Source organism: Mercenaria mercenaria, chromosome 3 (genome assembly GCF_021730395.1).
Source record: "Mercenaria mercenaria strain notata chromosome 3, MADL_Memer_1, whole genome shotgun sequence".
In the NCBI taxonomy this organism is placed as follows: Eukaryota; Metazoa; Mollusca; class Bivalvia; order Venerida; family Veneridae; genus Mercenaria; species Mercenaria mercenaria.
Genome location: NC_069363.1, coordinates 37160636 through 37175983, shown reverse-complemented (window position 1 = coordinate 37175983; position 15348 = coordinate 37160636). Strand labels below are relative to the sequence as shown.

The window sequence follows — 15348 nt, the reverse complement described above, 5'->3', positions numbered from 1 at the left end:
GAAAAAAAATCGAAATTGGCATACATGAGATCACAGACTGTTTCATTCGGTTAAATCACAGAATTCTTTTGTTAACAGTGAACAGGCCACATTGTTTACTAGAGTTAGAATGTTCTTTTTTCTATGAAATATAGGTCATTTTCAAAACTAGATTACCAATCATACCAAAACCTTGTTAACACGCTACAGGCAACATTTTCCATTTGTTGGAATGATTTTCTCTATGAAATATAGCTAAAGTTTAACGCAAAGTCAAATCATAAAAATAAACTTTTTAACGCTTTAGAGGTTGCATTTTCTATTGATTTTCATAAAACTTTTCACACCGCTCTTCTTTGTGAAATCAAGGTTTGAAACTAGGTTATATGAGATCTTACACTAGATCACGATGCTAAATTGTAGACAAACCTTGTGAACATTCTAGGCCACATTTTCTATTGATTATTACAAATCTTTATCAGAGTAGCTGTCTCTATGGTCTAGATAAAGTTCAAAAGTTGGGTACCTGAGATCAAAAACAAACACACTTTATCAAATCATTGAAACAACTTCTTAACTTAACTCTCAAATGGCCATATTTTCTGCCTGATCTATATCCGACTTTGCCAGATGTGTGTCTGTTTAAAATCTAGGTAAATTTATAAATGGTCACTTGGAGGTAAAACTAGATCACGATGCGGGTACAAAACCTCGCTTTCGGTGTAGAATTCTTCATGTGCGGAAGTCATTCAAATGGCTTACGGAAGGTCTTTGGTTCTTCCCAGGTATCCGGCCATGTCTGAAATGTGCTTGGAGAGGTACCTTGGATTTCCATCGACATCAAAAGCTTGAAAAAATCGCTGTGTCACCTTCATTGTGTCCTTTTAACTATGACACCACCCCCCTCCCCCCAAAAAAGATAAATAAATAAATAATCAACCTACAATATTAATTAATAAGCAATCGAATATACAGTCTTTATTAGTACTTAGCATATAAATGTAAATAAAATGCAGACAGTTACGTTTTGTGTAGTTTTTCGTTTATATATTTAACTCTCGAAAACCGTTGAAATGCATTTAGTAGCAAGCTTTTTGACGTACATCATTTTCAATTGTGGAATATTTTTTTGTGATACTATATGTAAATAAAACCCTAAAATAATGTCAGCAGTGAATGTGCTCTATGCATTGGGTTTAAAATAGTGCACATTTAATAAATTTATAGCTAAAGACTGTATAAATATGAACTACTACTACATGCCTAGAAGTTATTTTTAACAAATGACTTTTGCTGCGCGTCATTTTATTTTAAATATAACTCCACATACACATATATTAATTCATTTATTTAGTAAAGTTAAATAAATTTGATAAGGGTTTTCTACAGTCGAAGTTAATATCTAACAAGAAAATATTTAGAGAAAGATAAGCACTGGATATATTTAAAAAAAATTGTTTGTCACATTAGAACGATTTGATTATGGTTAAGACTTAAACAATTTTTATAATACAAGCAAGTTTTCTACATCTGAAACTGTTTCATTTTTACAATTCTTACTTTTATACAGCTGTAGCGCTGGATAATTCAAACAGTTTTACAGTCGTTTTAAAGCTTTAAAGCTGAGGAATTATGCAACTATACATGTTATTCTGTAGTAAAAAGTTAGATTAAATGATATTGACAGTGCCTCTCAAACGTCTTTTTATTCCTTTTTGGTCTATGTATTCTATTATCTTTTTTTGATCGGTATTATATATACTACACATTTGTATGCGATTAAACTATCAATATTGTGTATTATACCTTAACGGAATTCGGTGTTATTCGTGACACAAAATATTATATTTTTTACTATTTAACAGTTTAAAGTGAAAATGAAAATGGATTCAGTAACATAATTATAGCAGTAAGTTTTGCTGTGTTTTCCATCTAATGTTTAAGCAATATCAGAAAAAACATAAGTTTACAGTACAATCTGAATCAAAATTATCTTTGTTAAACTATAGTTTGTATAAGGAAGTTTTAATTTGACATTGATCGTGCTATTTTTGTTTCTTATTTCATTGACGTTTTGCTTGAATAAGTCACTGAACCTACCGGTGTCTGTAAAGTTTTTGTTGTTTGATTTAAAAAAAAAAACAAACAAAAAACGTTTCTTTCACGAAAATATTAAGAAAGTTTATATTGAGGAATAACAATAGAATTAGAGATTTAAAAATATCTATAACACATGTTTTCGTGTATTTATTTTTAGTAGTGTAATTTATTGTTCTAGATTGTAATGTGATAAGATATACCTCATCACCAGAAGTCTACTTTTCCACTGTAAAGTTATCACTGAGCACACAAGCACACTATATCCATCTGCTGAGAGCTCTTAAAGGGTGGGTCAGGGATCAAACATTTTCGAAGTATGGTTACAATATACAACTCATGAATTAATCAGGAAGGCAATCAGCTATAAAATTGCATTAGCACTAAAGTCTGGTTTTATTCAAATGTTTTATGTGATATGTAAATTACCTGAATATATGTGGATGTATCCAAAGATATTCGGTTCTATTTAGCGCAGTATCAAAATATAAACGTTTTCAAAACATTGACCTTTTATGAGTGACCAGCCCGTGATTGGTTGAAATAAGTCACATGCATAAATATTAGTAAGACAGGACATTAACGGGGAAAATGAAATTAAACAACTAAAACATTAAAGGATTTACAGATACCGCTATTTAGCCTACGACACATACATATATAAACTAGAAAATAAACTGATGTACATCATTGTTTGACCTATTCTTGCCACTGGAGCAACAAAATATATCCAGGATATATACCTAAATTCACATGTATTGCATGTTTTGGTACATGATAGGTGCTCAAACCAGGTCAAATACCTTCCAGATATGGTTAAAATAGTGAAATGTTTTAAGAAAGAACACAACCCAGTCACCTTCTATGACCTTTCAGTAAAGATACCCAGGTACCCTCCTTCATAGTACACGTTCACGTAGGATATGTCTATATGTTTCCTCGCCATATGGACATAAACTGGCTCAAAAACCTTCCAGACTTAAATGTCATAAAGCCGAGCACTTCCTGGTCATTTTACCCATTTTGTATAACCCTGTTGGGCTACCCGAGGGTAATACCAAATGAAAAATCAAGACGAATTCTACGTTTACTTTAGTAGTTAGCTATACTATTACGTCTGCTATATCTTTCTACTACAGTATGGTTTTTTTTGTGGGTGAACAGCTTTTCGGTTTGTGATTCTTTGCTGTAGAGATTGTATTCTTCTTTCTTATTTTCATAAAACGCGAAGGGCGTGTATTGTATGCCTTTAAGATCTACGCAATTGATAAACTCAAAGACTGATCGGTCAAATCTATGTTCTTATAAAAAAAAAAACTTAGGGATCATTGAACATTGAGGTTTAATTGCATAGTATGCACTGATAAGTTTTTGTAATACAAAATGTAGCATTTCTATTACAACAGCTCACACTGAGACAGCTGGACGTGAAGATTGACCTCTACGAGGATAGCCAGATGTTCTGACAGCAGCACATTCAATTCTGTCACCGCATTCTAAACACATGGAAATGAGTAAGAGAAACGATAAACTTCACATGCGATTTGGAAAGTCTGGTATTATTTTTGTTTTAATGGTTTTGATATTTCAATATTCGCTACATTCAAGTACTATTATTTATTTTGCCAAGAAATTTTGTTATAGTAGGATAGCAAATACATTGCAAAATAGGAAGTTACCAAAACAAATAGCAATCTAGCCAAATGTTGTTGAACTTAAAAGTTTATCAAAGATCTTAATCTGTAAAACTACACTGCAGCGTTAAACTTATCATTTAATTGGTAATGAAATGTAACTTTGTTTAAAGTAACACTAACTGTTTTGCGTACACAAAGGGTAATACATTTGACAGTAGCGAATGCTTTATTATTGAGGAGTAATGGGTGGTGTGCGAGAGAAACAATAGGCAAGTGTAGGTTAAGAAGGGTCTAAGAAAGGGTCTGGTGTGCAAATGTGTTTTAATACTGACGATTTATCTACCACGTAATAAATGGATCACAAGAATACATGTACACATGTTTACATTTTCAAACGTTCCTATGGATGTGACATGTTGCAAACTTAAGACTGTTTGCTAAACAAAATATTGGTACTGTTCAAACTTAGGCTAATGTGAAATTAAAACAGTTAAATAAACAACAGCATAAATCCCACGCCATATCAAAATATGCTGAAAGTTACGTTGCGTAACTTTATTTTAGAAATGCAGCACAATCTAGCGAGAGCCATTCAAACGAATGCTGTCGACCTCGTAGATTAAATGCAATTTAGTGAAAGTGAAATACCTGACTTCCTCACAGGGTGTATCACAGAAGACGAATGCAAAGAATTACGTGGAAAACCAAACAGGAAAGACCAAGTACGAAGACTTATAATTTTGATAAAAGGAAGAAGTTATGAAATAATGAAAAGGTTCTTAGATACTGTGAAAGGCTTTTGTCCCCGGACGGTTGAAAATATTTGGAAACAATACAATGAGTTTACGAAAGTCAAAATGCCAGCTCGAAAATGTCCTACTTGTGAACTGAAAGAAAATGTAGATATCAAATATGTAATAGATTATTTGTATGCAAAAGAAGTCATCGGAACAAGTTTATATGCTATGGTCTCTGACAGTACCGCGACTGTAGGAATGCAAGATTCGTTGTGGAACCAGGTTTTACAAGTTTGCATTGAAAGCAATCTCAAGTATCTAACTGATATACTGAAAAGTAAAGGTCGATATTGTCACATAGCAAATTCGTTAAAATCGTACTACAGTGGCAAACATCATGAATCAATCTGTTTATGCTCTAGTGCAGGATTTAGTCCTATTAGTGCACTTTCCCCTAACAACGACATAAATGAAAGTTCAACAACCTGCTCACCAAGGAGCACATCTTCAGCTTCAACATCTGATATAAACACAGAGGCAGAACTAGAAAGTATACCGGGAGAAAACACATTGCTAAAAGTTCCAGCCCAAATACCCGATTTTAATAATATGAAAATTGCTGAGGAAAACGTATTCTTACAGGAGAGATTCCTAAAATTGAGCCAGGAAAAGTACGTGATTTGAATAATATCTCACTAACAACATCTCAGTCAGGTCATGACTCTGAATGCAACACTGATTTAACAAGTAATGTAAGTGTAGTTAGTTTGGAAACGGTCATAGAAAACAAAAATGTCATTAATATTACAGTTCCTGTCAGAGGTGAACTTGAAAACCCAGTTTCGCCAGAATTACAACGTCAAAGATCGCTAGACAAGTCATCAAGTTGTGCCTGTTTCAGTTTTAAATGTTGCAGGCGAAGAAGCTACACTCCTTAGAAAATATATTGTATTACAAAATACCTCAAGAATATCAATCCAAGTACAAGGAATTCCGAATTACAGCATACTACTGTTAAAGTAAATCAAGTTTTTTGTCTGAGAGAATTTAAAAACGTGCTTGTTTATTTGATAAACGATCTAGACAGTAACTAAGTATTAACATATGCCGGCAAATGTTACATATATTTTGAAAGTATATCCTTTATATTGGAATTAAACTCCATTTATCGATCCTTCACCACATAATTGGTTTTACCATAAAGCCTGAAGAATTGGCTTCCTCTGTCAAAATATTTAGAGAAAAAGGTGACGGTCGTACATTTTGGATCTGTATTTTAGCTCTAGAAAATGTGATACTAAGTTATACATTTACCCTTATGTGCCCTAAATGTCCTGACAATTGGTTGGTCAGAATTTAGAAAAAAATGATACTTAGTGTTACATTAACCCTAACGTGCTCTAAATGTCCTAACAGTTGGCTCATCATAATTTTATATTTCGCAATTCTCAGTCATAGAGAATTTGCAAAACTGGCGGAATCCCCTACTTAAAGTACAGAAAAACTGTAAAAACAAAAGTTTAAACCGTATGACTCTCATCATCGAAATACCATCTTCCGCCGCGATTAATTAAATCTGCTTTATTAAGATAGGTTGTAGATTTAGATGGAATTCTACAAAAAATAATGTTGGTACGATGCTGGTTTGGTCGGTGCGGTGGCTGCTATGAACTAAAGAAGGGTTAATTCAAAAATTCTTTTCTGTTCAACATTCTATCTCAAGCTTCCCATAAAAGTAACTCGTAGTTCTTCTTCGACGGACTGATGCTAATAATTCATATTTGTAAGCTTCTTATGTATAAAGGCATAATACGGGATTGATATACATCTAACATGATATAAGAAAATCGTGGAAACAGAAAATTTGAAATATAATTGTAGAAATAGATTTTAACAAGCAAATTCGATGAACTGGTATCACCCGCCGAGTGGGTAATAAATACTGATGGGAAAATAAAACAAAGCGAGGTTGGGGGGAAGGTACAGCTTTGCATGTTGATAAATATTCATGGCAGGTTTAAGATTTTAAAAAAAAGAGAGAAAAAAAATAAGGGGTAGGGTATGGGGTGTGACTAGGACGGTAGGGGTGACCGGGTGTGGGTACACAACTTCACATGTTGATGATAAATGTTCATGGGGGGAAATGAAAGACGTTTAATGCAACTCTACCAATTGGTTACTTTATGTACAAATATGTGAACTTTTAAACAATTCAGGGGCAATAACTCTGAAATTAATAGAAAAATCCTGACGAAATTGTTTGTGCACTATCACATTATGGTGATCTAAATTTAATTTAAGTTTCATAGTTCCAGGTCAAATATGTCACAAGTTATGAAGCAGATATTGCCACATTTATAAACTACTAAGGGCCATAACTCTGGTGTTACTTGGACAATATGACTGAAACTTGGCGGACCGCATTTCCCGATAGTGGTGAATATGTACATGAAGTTTTATTTAGATATTCTAGACCACTTCCTAGATTTGGCTCCGGACGGACGGACGGGCGGTCGGACGATATGGCTCCGGACGGACGGACAGACGTTCGCACATTTGAAACCTAAAGTGGTCATTCCATTGTTTGAAAACAATAGAATGACCACTTAAGGAACAAAAGACTTAAGTGGTTACGGAATGAATACAAAGGATTTCTATTGTCCTAGGCCACACCTCCTACCAACCAAGGTATCACTCGTGTGCTCGGAAAGACGGACGGACGGACAGACGGAGGGATGACGTTAAAACTATGTCCCTCCGCCTTCGGCGGGGGATAACAAGGTAATATTAGTAGGATATATAAATATAAAGGTGTTGCTGTTTGTCAAAAATTCTTCGTTTTTTCCCATCTAAACCTATGTTTTAAGTAATACAGTCTATACAAATATACCTTAGAAGCGTAGAGCGTTGCAAACTATAACAGACTCGGTTCAACGTTCTTTGTTTACGCACATTATTCCTTATAAGAAACAATTTTTCCGTACTCGAAGAAAATAGACAAGGCAATTCATTGATGCAAGCATCAAAGACGCCGCCAAGTGCTGTGTCTGAAGTACATTTATTGCAATATGAGAAATCACCTAATCATTACTTTATTAGTCTGACTGGCTACAAGTTATCAACATTAGCACATAAAACAATATATGTTATAAACTGTTTAAAACATGAAGAATAAACATGATAGAAAAGTTTTACCATGCAATACAAATCCTCTACCTGCAATGACATTAACATTGCGAGTAGGTGGTCCCTTTACATACAAAATTAAAGTAATTATTTCACTAACTAAGGTCATCTCCTGTGAAAAGTTCTTATATGCAGGAGCGTGTGTATGAAGTTTCACAGAAATGCAGTTTGTTGGGAAATGAGGAAATGTTGAAATTATTTCAAAGTTGTGGTTCACAGAAACCATTATTTTTATTATCATGTAATGTAATGAGTGTTTTCTATTTACTGATGAAGTTTTATGGACCTTAGTCACCTACATTATAGATTTCAGAATGCAGATTATACACAGCAATTTACTGTTTCCCTTGACAAAAACAATCAAAAATTTTGTCCAAGAAAAGAATGATATAACATAAATAATCTCTATATAGCCCCTATTCACAAAGCATGAATCTTTCTTATCTACTTTTGAATATCATAGAATTCATTTTTTTTTCGGACGAACGATAAACTTGAAGTCCTCGTTGAACTGTAAGGTTACTAGGAGTATGTCAGTGTCTAGTTCAAATCTAATATTACAAGAAATTTAGAAAGCATAATAACCCACTGCCAAAGTGTAGAAAATATTTCAATGAAAATGTTTTTTTTTTTTTTTATTTTTTTTTTTGTCAGGAATGGACAAATACAAAAACTATTAGTATTAAATTAAAAACAAAAAAGAAAAAAAAGAAGCATGTAACAAGATATAATAAAACCAGAGCAACTGACTAGTCATATAAGATCAATGAACATATAAATTCAACAAGGAATTCTATTTTAAAGTCACTGATGCTTTGATAAGTTATGGTCCCATGGCTTTTGATATTTCGATCTAACCACATTTAAAGAAGTATTAACTTGTCACTGACAAATTCAGCCAAGTGCTCTTTAGCCTATTGCACACCTTAGTTGACAGTGTATATCTGTAAACAATGAGTAGATCTATATGACACATAAGCAAAAAAAAAAAAAAAAAAGAAAAAAGAAAAAAAAAAAAAATAGAAATAGGAATTTGCAAAAGTGTGCGCATTCTGAAATTACATCACTGTACCTATCAACAAAGAAAATAAGACAAAAAGGTTAAAAATAAGTTAACAGCGGTACTTCCTTCGTTCATTTCAACATATCTATGCTTATTGATTCCTGTATTTACTATGTAAATACGTTTTTTTTCAAGGAATTTTTATGCAGGCAATTGTAATTTTCCATAATTTTTTTTTTTAATATTCTCTTCGAAGTTGTAAAATACACGAACGCTCCCTTGTCGAGGCGATTCACGCTTTACAGTATGGTATTTCAGCGGTGTGTTCTATTTATAGAACATGAGATAGGTAAGTAGGTCATGCTAAGAATAGAAATAGAAAACTTGACTTACAGAGTAACCTCCCTTATCAATAAATCAGATCAACATTTTTGACGAAATTGTAAATAAAAAAATATGTTCTGCTCTACAAATAAGGAGAGGAAAGACAGATAGCATTGTTTTAAATCACATAATAAATTGCATTACATACATTTTTTATGTTTTCTTTTTGCCATTTTTTGTTTATTCACTAAAATGTATTGTGCAATATCGTTGATTCTTTTACAAACTATTCACTGTGTTCAGTTTATCACTCCGAAACTATTCATTACCATCTTTACAGGGTCCGAAATAAAAGTGTATCCCATATACTCGACACCGCCTTCAGGGCGGCGTCGAATAAGTCGTAACTTTCTGTGGGCGTATAACATGTAACTGAAAAAGTTGTTCAACTCAAAATATGTACTGACAAGAAGTTGAACCAAGCATTTGCCTGTTCTCGATATAAGTATATTGACAAAGAATTAACAAAACTGTGTATTAAAAAACGGACATACTTTTATGTTAATGAAATGTGGTAACTTTATACATGTATTAGCAAATTATGCAATAAAGTGATTTGACTAAAGCGATTTACTCAACATTTATTGTTAGCATGCCCCTGGATCGACTTAGCAATTGTATACGGTGTTCCGTTAGGGCCAGCGCCTGCTCCCTATGAACGCGAAGCGCGAAGGTACGACGGTACGATGGCGAAGCGCGACAGTACGATAGTGACAACACGACAGTGCGATGGCGAAGTGCGACAGTACGATGGCGAAGCACGACAGTACGATGGTGAAAGTCCGTCGTACTGTCGCGCTTCGCCATCGTACTGTTTCGTTTCACCATCGTAGTGGCGCGCTCCGCCATCGCAGTGTCGCGCTTCACTATTGTAGTGTCACCATCGTACTGTCGCGCTTCGCCATCGTACTGTCGCCCTTCGCCATCGCACTGTCGCGCTTCGCCATCGTAGTGTCACCATCGTACTGTCGCGCTTCGCCATGGTACTGTCGCGCTTCACCATCGCACTGTCGTGCTTCACCATCGTAGTGTCACCATCGTACTGTCGTGCTTCGCCATCGTACCGTCGTACGTTCACAAGGGAGCAAGCGCTGGCCCTAACGGAACACCGTAATTGTAGCAAAGCTGCGCCTCTCCGAATAATCCTTTCTCCATTTTAGCATGCTCCTTGTTCGACTAAGCAATCTTAGCATTGGTACGCCCCGCTGAATAAATCTATCTCCATTTTATCATGCCCCTTGCTTGAATTAGCAATTTTAGCACAGCTACGCCTCGCCGAATAAACCTTTCTCCAACTCGCCATACATAAAGATACTAATCTAATATTCTGTATTTATCTTCTAAAATAGTTTTGCCAGTTTCATGTTAATAGGATATGAAGGATATTATCACACTATGCTATTGTAGTGAAACCTGCAAGAAATACTATGTTCCAGTTTATATAAAGGAAAGAAATAACTGCTATTACATTGCACAGTCTCGTTAAGGGGAAATCCTTTTCTTTCTAATAAGAACTTTGACTTTTTGGATGGTATAATTCCATATTGTCATAAATTCCTTCATATACGTTAGATATAACACAAATTACTAAGTCAAACAAGGGGAAAAAACTTTGTAAAATGTAACATAGAGTTATGGAACCTGTGCAGTCCATGTCAGATCACAGTGCACTTTTAATCCATTACCACCAGTTTACTGAGATATCGGCTTACAAACAAAGACTTAACCAATTATTTCTAAGTCGAAAATGGAGCATAACTTGATAAAAAAAATGCAAACAGAGTTATGGAACCAGTGCAGTTCATGTCATATCATTACAGAAAACAAGTGTGTGAAATATCCTTTCCCACTAGCGGCTACTGAGAACTTACATACAAAACAACCAAATTGGGACGCCGACGAATGGGTGTGTGTAGTAGCTCCATAGCTCTACTTATTCCAGGAATTGTCGAGTTAAAGATATTACAAATGAAAGAAAATTTAACTGCATCCGAATTGTCTTTCGTGTTTCGAATAAATATTATATTACTGTACTTTAATACAGATTAAATATTTTACAAAGCGGCATTTTGTTCAGAAATGATGTTTAGGATACAAGACATAACGTTGTATTGAAATATTTACAGACATGTCTCCAGATTTGAAATTTAAAAACTACTTTCATTAGTTAGCCCAGTTATGAAAGATAAAATGTAAAAATAAAATGATTCAGTAGGTATATAGGTAGTAATTTTTTTGAAAATATACACTCGGGTAGTCTGAAAAATATGTAAAAAAAGAAAATTTAATGTCTAAATCGTTTGTCGCGCCATAGAAATGTGATGTAAAAAGTAAGAAAACTTAACTACTCCATTCTACCATTATAAACATCAACCTAAATTACACTGCTATTTGATTTTTCACTCTTAACATTCAGTAAGGTAGTTTATTTTTGCGTTCCTACTCGCATTTATGACGTTTAATCTAAACTCATGGCACATTGAAATGTTCACTTTTTCCCAGATTTCGTTAGTTAGCATTTAGAAGCACACCAGAAAAGCTAGTGTGATAGCGTGCCGTAGCATAAGCCCCTGAAATATACCCTTCCCCTTCTATCCACACTTGGTCGTCCACTGACAGCTCAGCAACTGTCGTAATACCACCCATATTCCAGCCCGTAGTGTGTCCAGCGAAAGCGTATTCTATCCCTTTCCCGTTCTTTCTCAAGAAAAAGGCTCCCGGTTTGCCTGCAGGGTTTCCAAGACCCATGGAAAAAAGGTATGTTCCGTTGTATGGTGCGGTGAAGAAGCCATGTCGAGCGCCATAGGCGTTTCCATGATTCAAATCCACCTGATCAAAAACAATCACCTTGCCTGCTGTTACCTTCCCTAGATTTTTGCTCAGTATCGCCCTGAATGCAACGTTTGGCGTTCTCGCTGTCAACAGAGAAAAAAAAATATGTTAAAGAGGGTGCATTTACTTCATGTACTTCTTCTTCAGTTTTTTGTTTTCAATCGTGTTTGCAGTTAGTTTAGTTTTGATGGGGTTTTTGTTTGTTTGTTCGTTGTTTCTTTGGGGGTAGTGGGGGGGGGGGGGGGGGGGGAGGTCGTGTTTTATTTCTTTGATTACGAGATGCAGGCATTGATTTAATCTGTGTTAGCTGAAAAATGAGCAATAGGAAGGAATAGAAAAATATAAAACTCGTAAATAAAGAATGATGTCAACATTGTATGACACATGCCCTCCTGAAAATGCTCGACATTCATTAGAAGCATTATATTGAAACAGTAAAAAGGGGGTAACTCCAGAAAAAAATATCAGACACGAAACTCCCAACAAAATGCACATGTCCATTTCATGTTAAATGATGATGTATACTAACTTTTATTGAATTGGATGGTAGCTGCAATTGACGTTGATTGCATATACCTTAAACATGAAAATCGGACAGGAAAGTCCTAATATTATGCGCGTGTCCGCTAGATGTTGATGATGTGTACAAAGTTTCATTTGAATTAGATGGCAAGTGCAGGAAGACTTGAGTGCAGCTGTAGCTGTAATAATTTAAAGTTTTAAAAGGACATTAAAATATCGGACATAAAAGTCGTACCAATACACAGATATCCACTTCATCTTGAGGATGTATATAAAGTTTCGTTTGAATTGGACTGAAACTGCGGGAGGAATATTTTAAAGTAAAAAATGGGACCATGGCTGTAGAAAAAATAATGGACATGAGAGTCTCGCCAGTAGGTGCATGTCCGCCTCATGCTGATGATGGATACCAAGTTTCATTTGAATTGATTGGAACTATAGGAGGAATTGAGTTCACACGGACAGTTTAAACACTATATTACTATCGCCACCGAGGACATGAAAATAAAAATAACACGCAGTTACGAGGGCTTAAAAACAATTTGCCGTTTTATCGATAATATTTTGTTTTAAACGGACTGGACTTCAGATATTGTCTAAAATGTTATTTCTTTGAAATTAAATTTATATTAGGAACATAAGAACATGAGTTTTTGTTTCTAAGCTCTGCAAAAAAAAATGCTAAATCAAGAAAGAAAACATATCTGAATCGGGAATCGAACGTTGATTGCATCGGTAATAAAAATTTTCCTACCATCATGACCATTACACCAGGAAGGAATCTTCAATTTTAAATGGAAAAATATAGTGAAAACTAGATGAGGACACAGGTGCCCCCACTCCTGTCATTGCGTGTATGGTTTCATGACTACGTGAACTAGTTTTAAGATGTTTGCAACAAAACATTTTAAGAACTCTATGAGTATGTTTTAACCACGTGAAGGGCCATAACTCTGGCCTAGCTGAGCGAAATCCCAAAGAGAATACCAGGTGCACAACTTCACATGCTATAAAACAACTCTCTAATGTTTAATGACTCTAGTACATTTTGAAATACGTGGGACACAAACTTTTATTTTTTTAACTAAGTCAAGGGCTATAACTCTGGTCTTGCAAAGTGAAATAAAAAAAACTCAGGTTCACAAATTCACGTTCTGGATAACATTCTTACATGGTTTCATGCCTCTAGATGAACTATTTTAAGATATATGCAACACAAACGTATAAGCACTTTATGTGTATTTTTTCACTAAGTCAAGGACCATAATTCCAGTCTTGCTGAGTAAATTTCCAAACAGAACATTATACTATATAACAATCCCCTACTGTTTTATGACTCTTATGACAAATATTTTTTGAGATACATGCGACACAAACTTGTATCTCACTTATGCATATTTTTGACAATTAAAGGCCATGATTCTGGTCTAACTGACAGACATCCAGAACAAAATCCCAGGTACACAGCTTCACATGCTGAATAATATTCCCATGATGTTTCATGACCCTAGGTCAAATATTTGATACGTGCGACACAACTTTTATGCCTTTTTATGCATAGTTTTTACTAAGTCAAGGGCCATAGCTTTGGTCTGGCTGAGTGAAATCTCTAACAAAACCCCAGATGCACACATTTCCGTGCTGAATAATATTCCTGTAATGTTTCATAATACTGGGTCAAATACTTTTTGAAATACATGCGACACAAACCTCGGCCCTTTTTCTAATTCAAGGGCCATAACTCTGGTCTGGTTGTGTGAGATCCAAATTAAAACCCATGGTGCACAACATGCTGAATAACAATTCTGTGAGGTTTGATAACTCTGGGTCGCATACTTTATGAACGACACAAATTCGGACGGACGGACTGACGGACGGACAAATGCAACTCTAAGTGCCCCCCCCCCCCCCCTCCCACAACACCACCACCAAAAAATTGTGGGGATACAACAACTGATTTTCATGTGTTTCATACATAACATATAATCTCTCAGTAACTAAGTTCCAAATTAACTTCAATACTTAACTTATTTTCAGTGTACTTATCAATATAATACCTGTCATCCACGTGAAGCGCGTGCTTTTCGAGCCAATCAACGCTTGGCTGATTTTAAAAATAGATTTGTACAATGTATATGACATGGAATATACATGACGGAACACTTATAACACGCAGACGAAACGGGTAAAGATCGAGGAACTCACGAAAACGGTTGATTCTAACGCATTATGGAGGGATCGGGGCAACATGCATGTCCAACGGAGTGTGTTGATCTTGATCGATTATCAGGGAGCTCTACAAGCGTCCGCGATCAAAATATAGAGAAGATGGAGAGCGGGTCTGCGGATAAAGAAGTCCCGAAATGTACAGTTCTTTTCACAAGGTGAGTTTTGTAATATTCATCTAGTATTTAGATCTAGTATTCATAGAGTTTAATTGATGCAAACGATCGGACACAGGAATTTTATTACACCTATAGGTACAGTACACATTTACTGGTAGAGTGCATATTTGTATTTGGTTACTTGGTTAAACTTGATATATTGACACGAAATGATCAAGAGAAGATCGTCGGCATGCTACCCACAGGCACAGGCACGGGTTCAATGTATATGTTTTTGTTTAATATAAAAAAATCTGGGTTTTTTCACAGAAATATACTTTATTTATGTTAGTCAAATGAAAAAATCCGGTCACAGTATCATATACATTGAAAAGGTGAACTATGCGAGCGTAACGCTATGGGAAGCTACTCGGCAAACCTGTAGAACATTTCTAAATCGGAATTTATACACCTGTAGCCGCTACCTGCATGATTGCACCTTCGAAACATTTAAAGCCTTCCATAAATACTAAACTGACCCCATAAATTGCTTTGAAAAACACAGTACAAGTCTCTACCAGCGAAATATTTCAAATATCCCCGGTGATTTCATTCCGGATAGCGGACGTGTTCCTGGCTTTTATCAC

At 35.1% G+C, this 15348-nt stretch overlaps 2 protein-coding genes and 1 long non-coding RNA gene across 3 annotated transcripts in view; 2 read left to right on the top strand and 1 right to left on the bottom strand.

Moving 5' to 3' along the window:
* Positions 1 to 1765: 1765 nt before the first annotated feature.
* On the top strand, positions 1766 to 8598 carry LOC123547635 (uncharacterized). The gene is made up of 3 exons (XR_008370165.1): positions 1766 to 1888; positions 3483 to 3632; positions 5261 to 8598. It is a non-coding gene; the product is annotated as an uncharacterized LOC123547635 (long non-coding RNA).
* Positions 8599 to 11531: 2933 nt separating this feature from the next.
* On the bottom strand, positions 11532 to 12427 carry LOC128555877 (collagen alpha-1(X) chain-like). The gene is made up of 2 exons (XM_053539661.1): positions 12385 to 12427; positions 11532 to 11938 (listed from the first exon to the last, which is right to left on the bottom strand). The coding sequence occupies exons 1-2, from the start codon at positions 12425 to 12427 to the stop codon at positions 11532 to 11534; spliced, it is 450 nt and encodes a 149-aa protein (XP_053395636.1).
* Positions 12428 to 14495: 2068 nt separating this feature from the next.
* Positions 14496 to 15348, top strand: part of LOC123525828 (uncharacterized) — a 32549-nt gene continuing 31696 nt past the window's right edge. The window contains exon 1 of the mRNA XM_053538216.1: positions 14496 to 14761. Coding sequence (XP_053394191.1) covers positions 14607 to 14761 — 155 coding nt within the window. The 5' untranslated portion in view covers positions 14496 to 14606. The remainder of the gene's footprint in view (positions 14762 to 15348) is intronic.

Bases quoted from the DNA above. Each gene is read 5' to 3' on its own strand.
- LOC128555877 (XM_053539661.1), bottom strand. From the start codon at position 12,427: ATGCAATCAACGTCAATTGCAGCTACCATCCAATTCAATAAAA. The intron at 11,939-12,384 runs GTTAGTATACAT...CTCTGTTGACAG, and splicing joins TACCATCCAATTCAATAAAA to CGAGAACGCCAAACGTTGCA.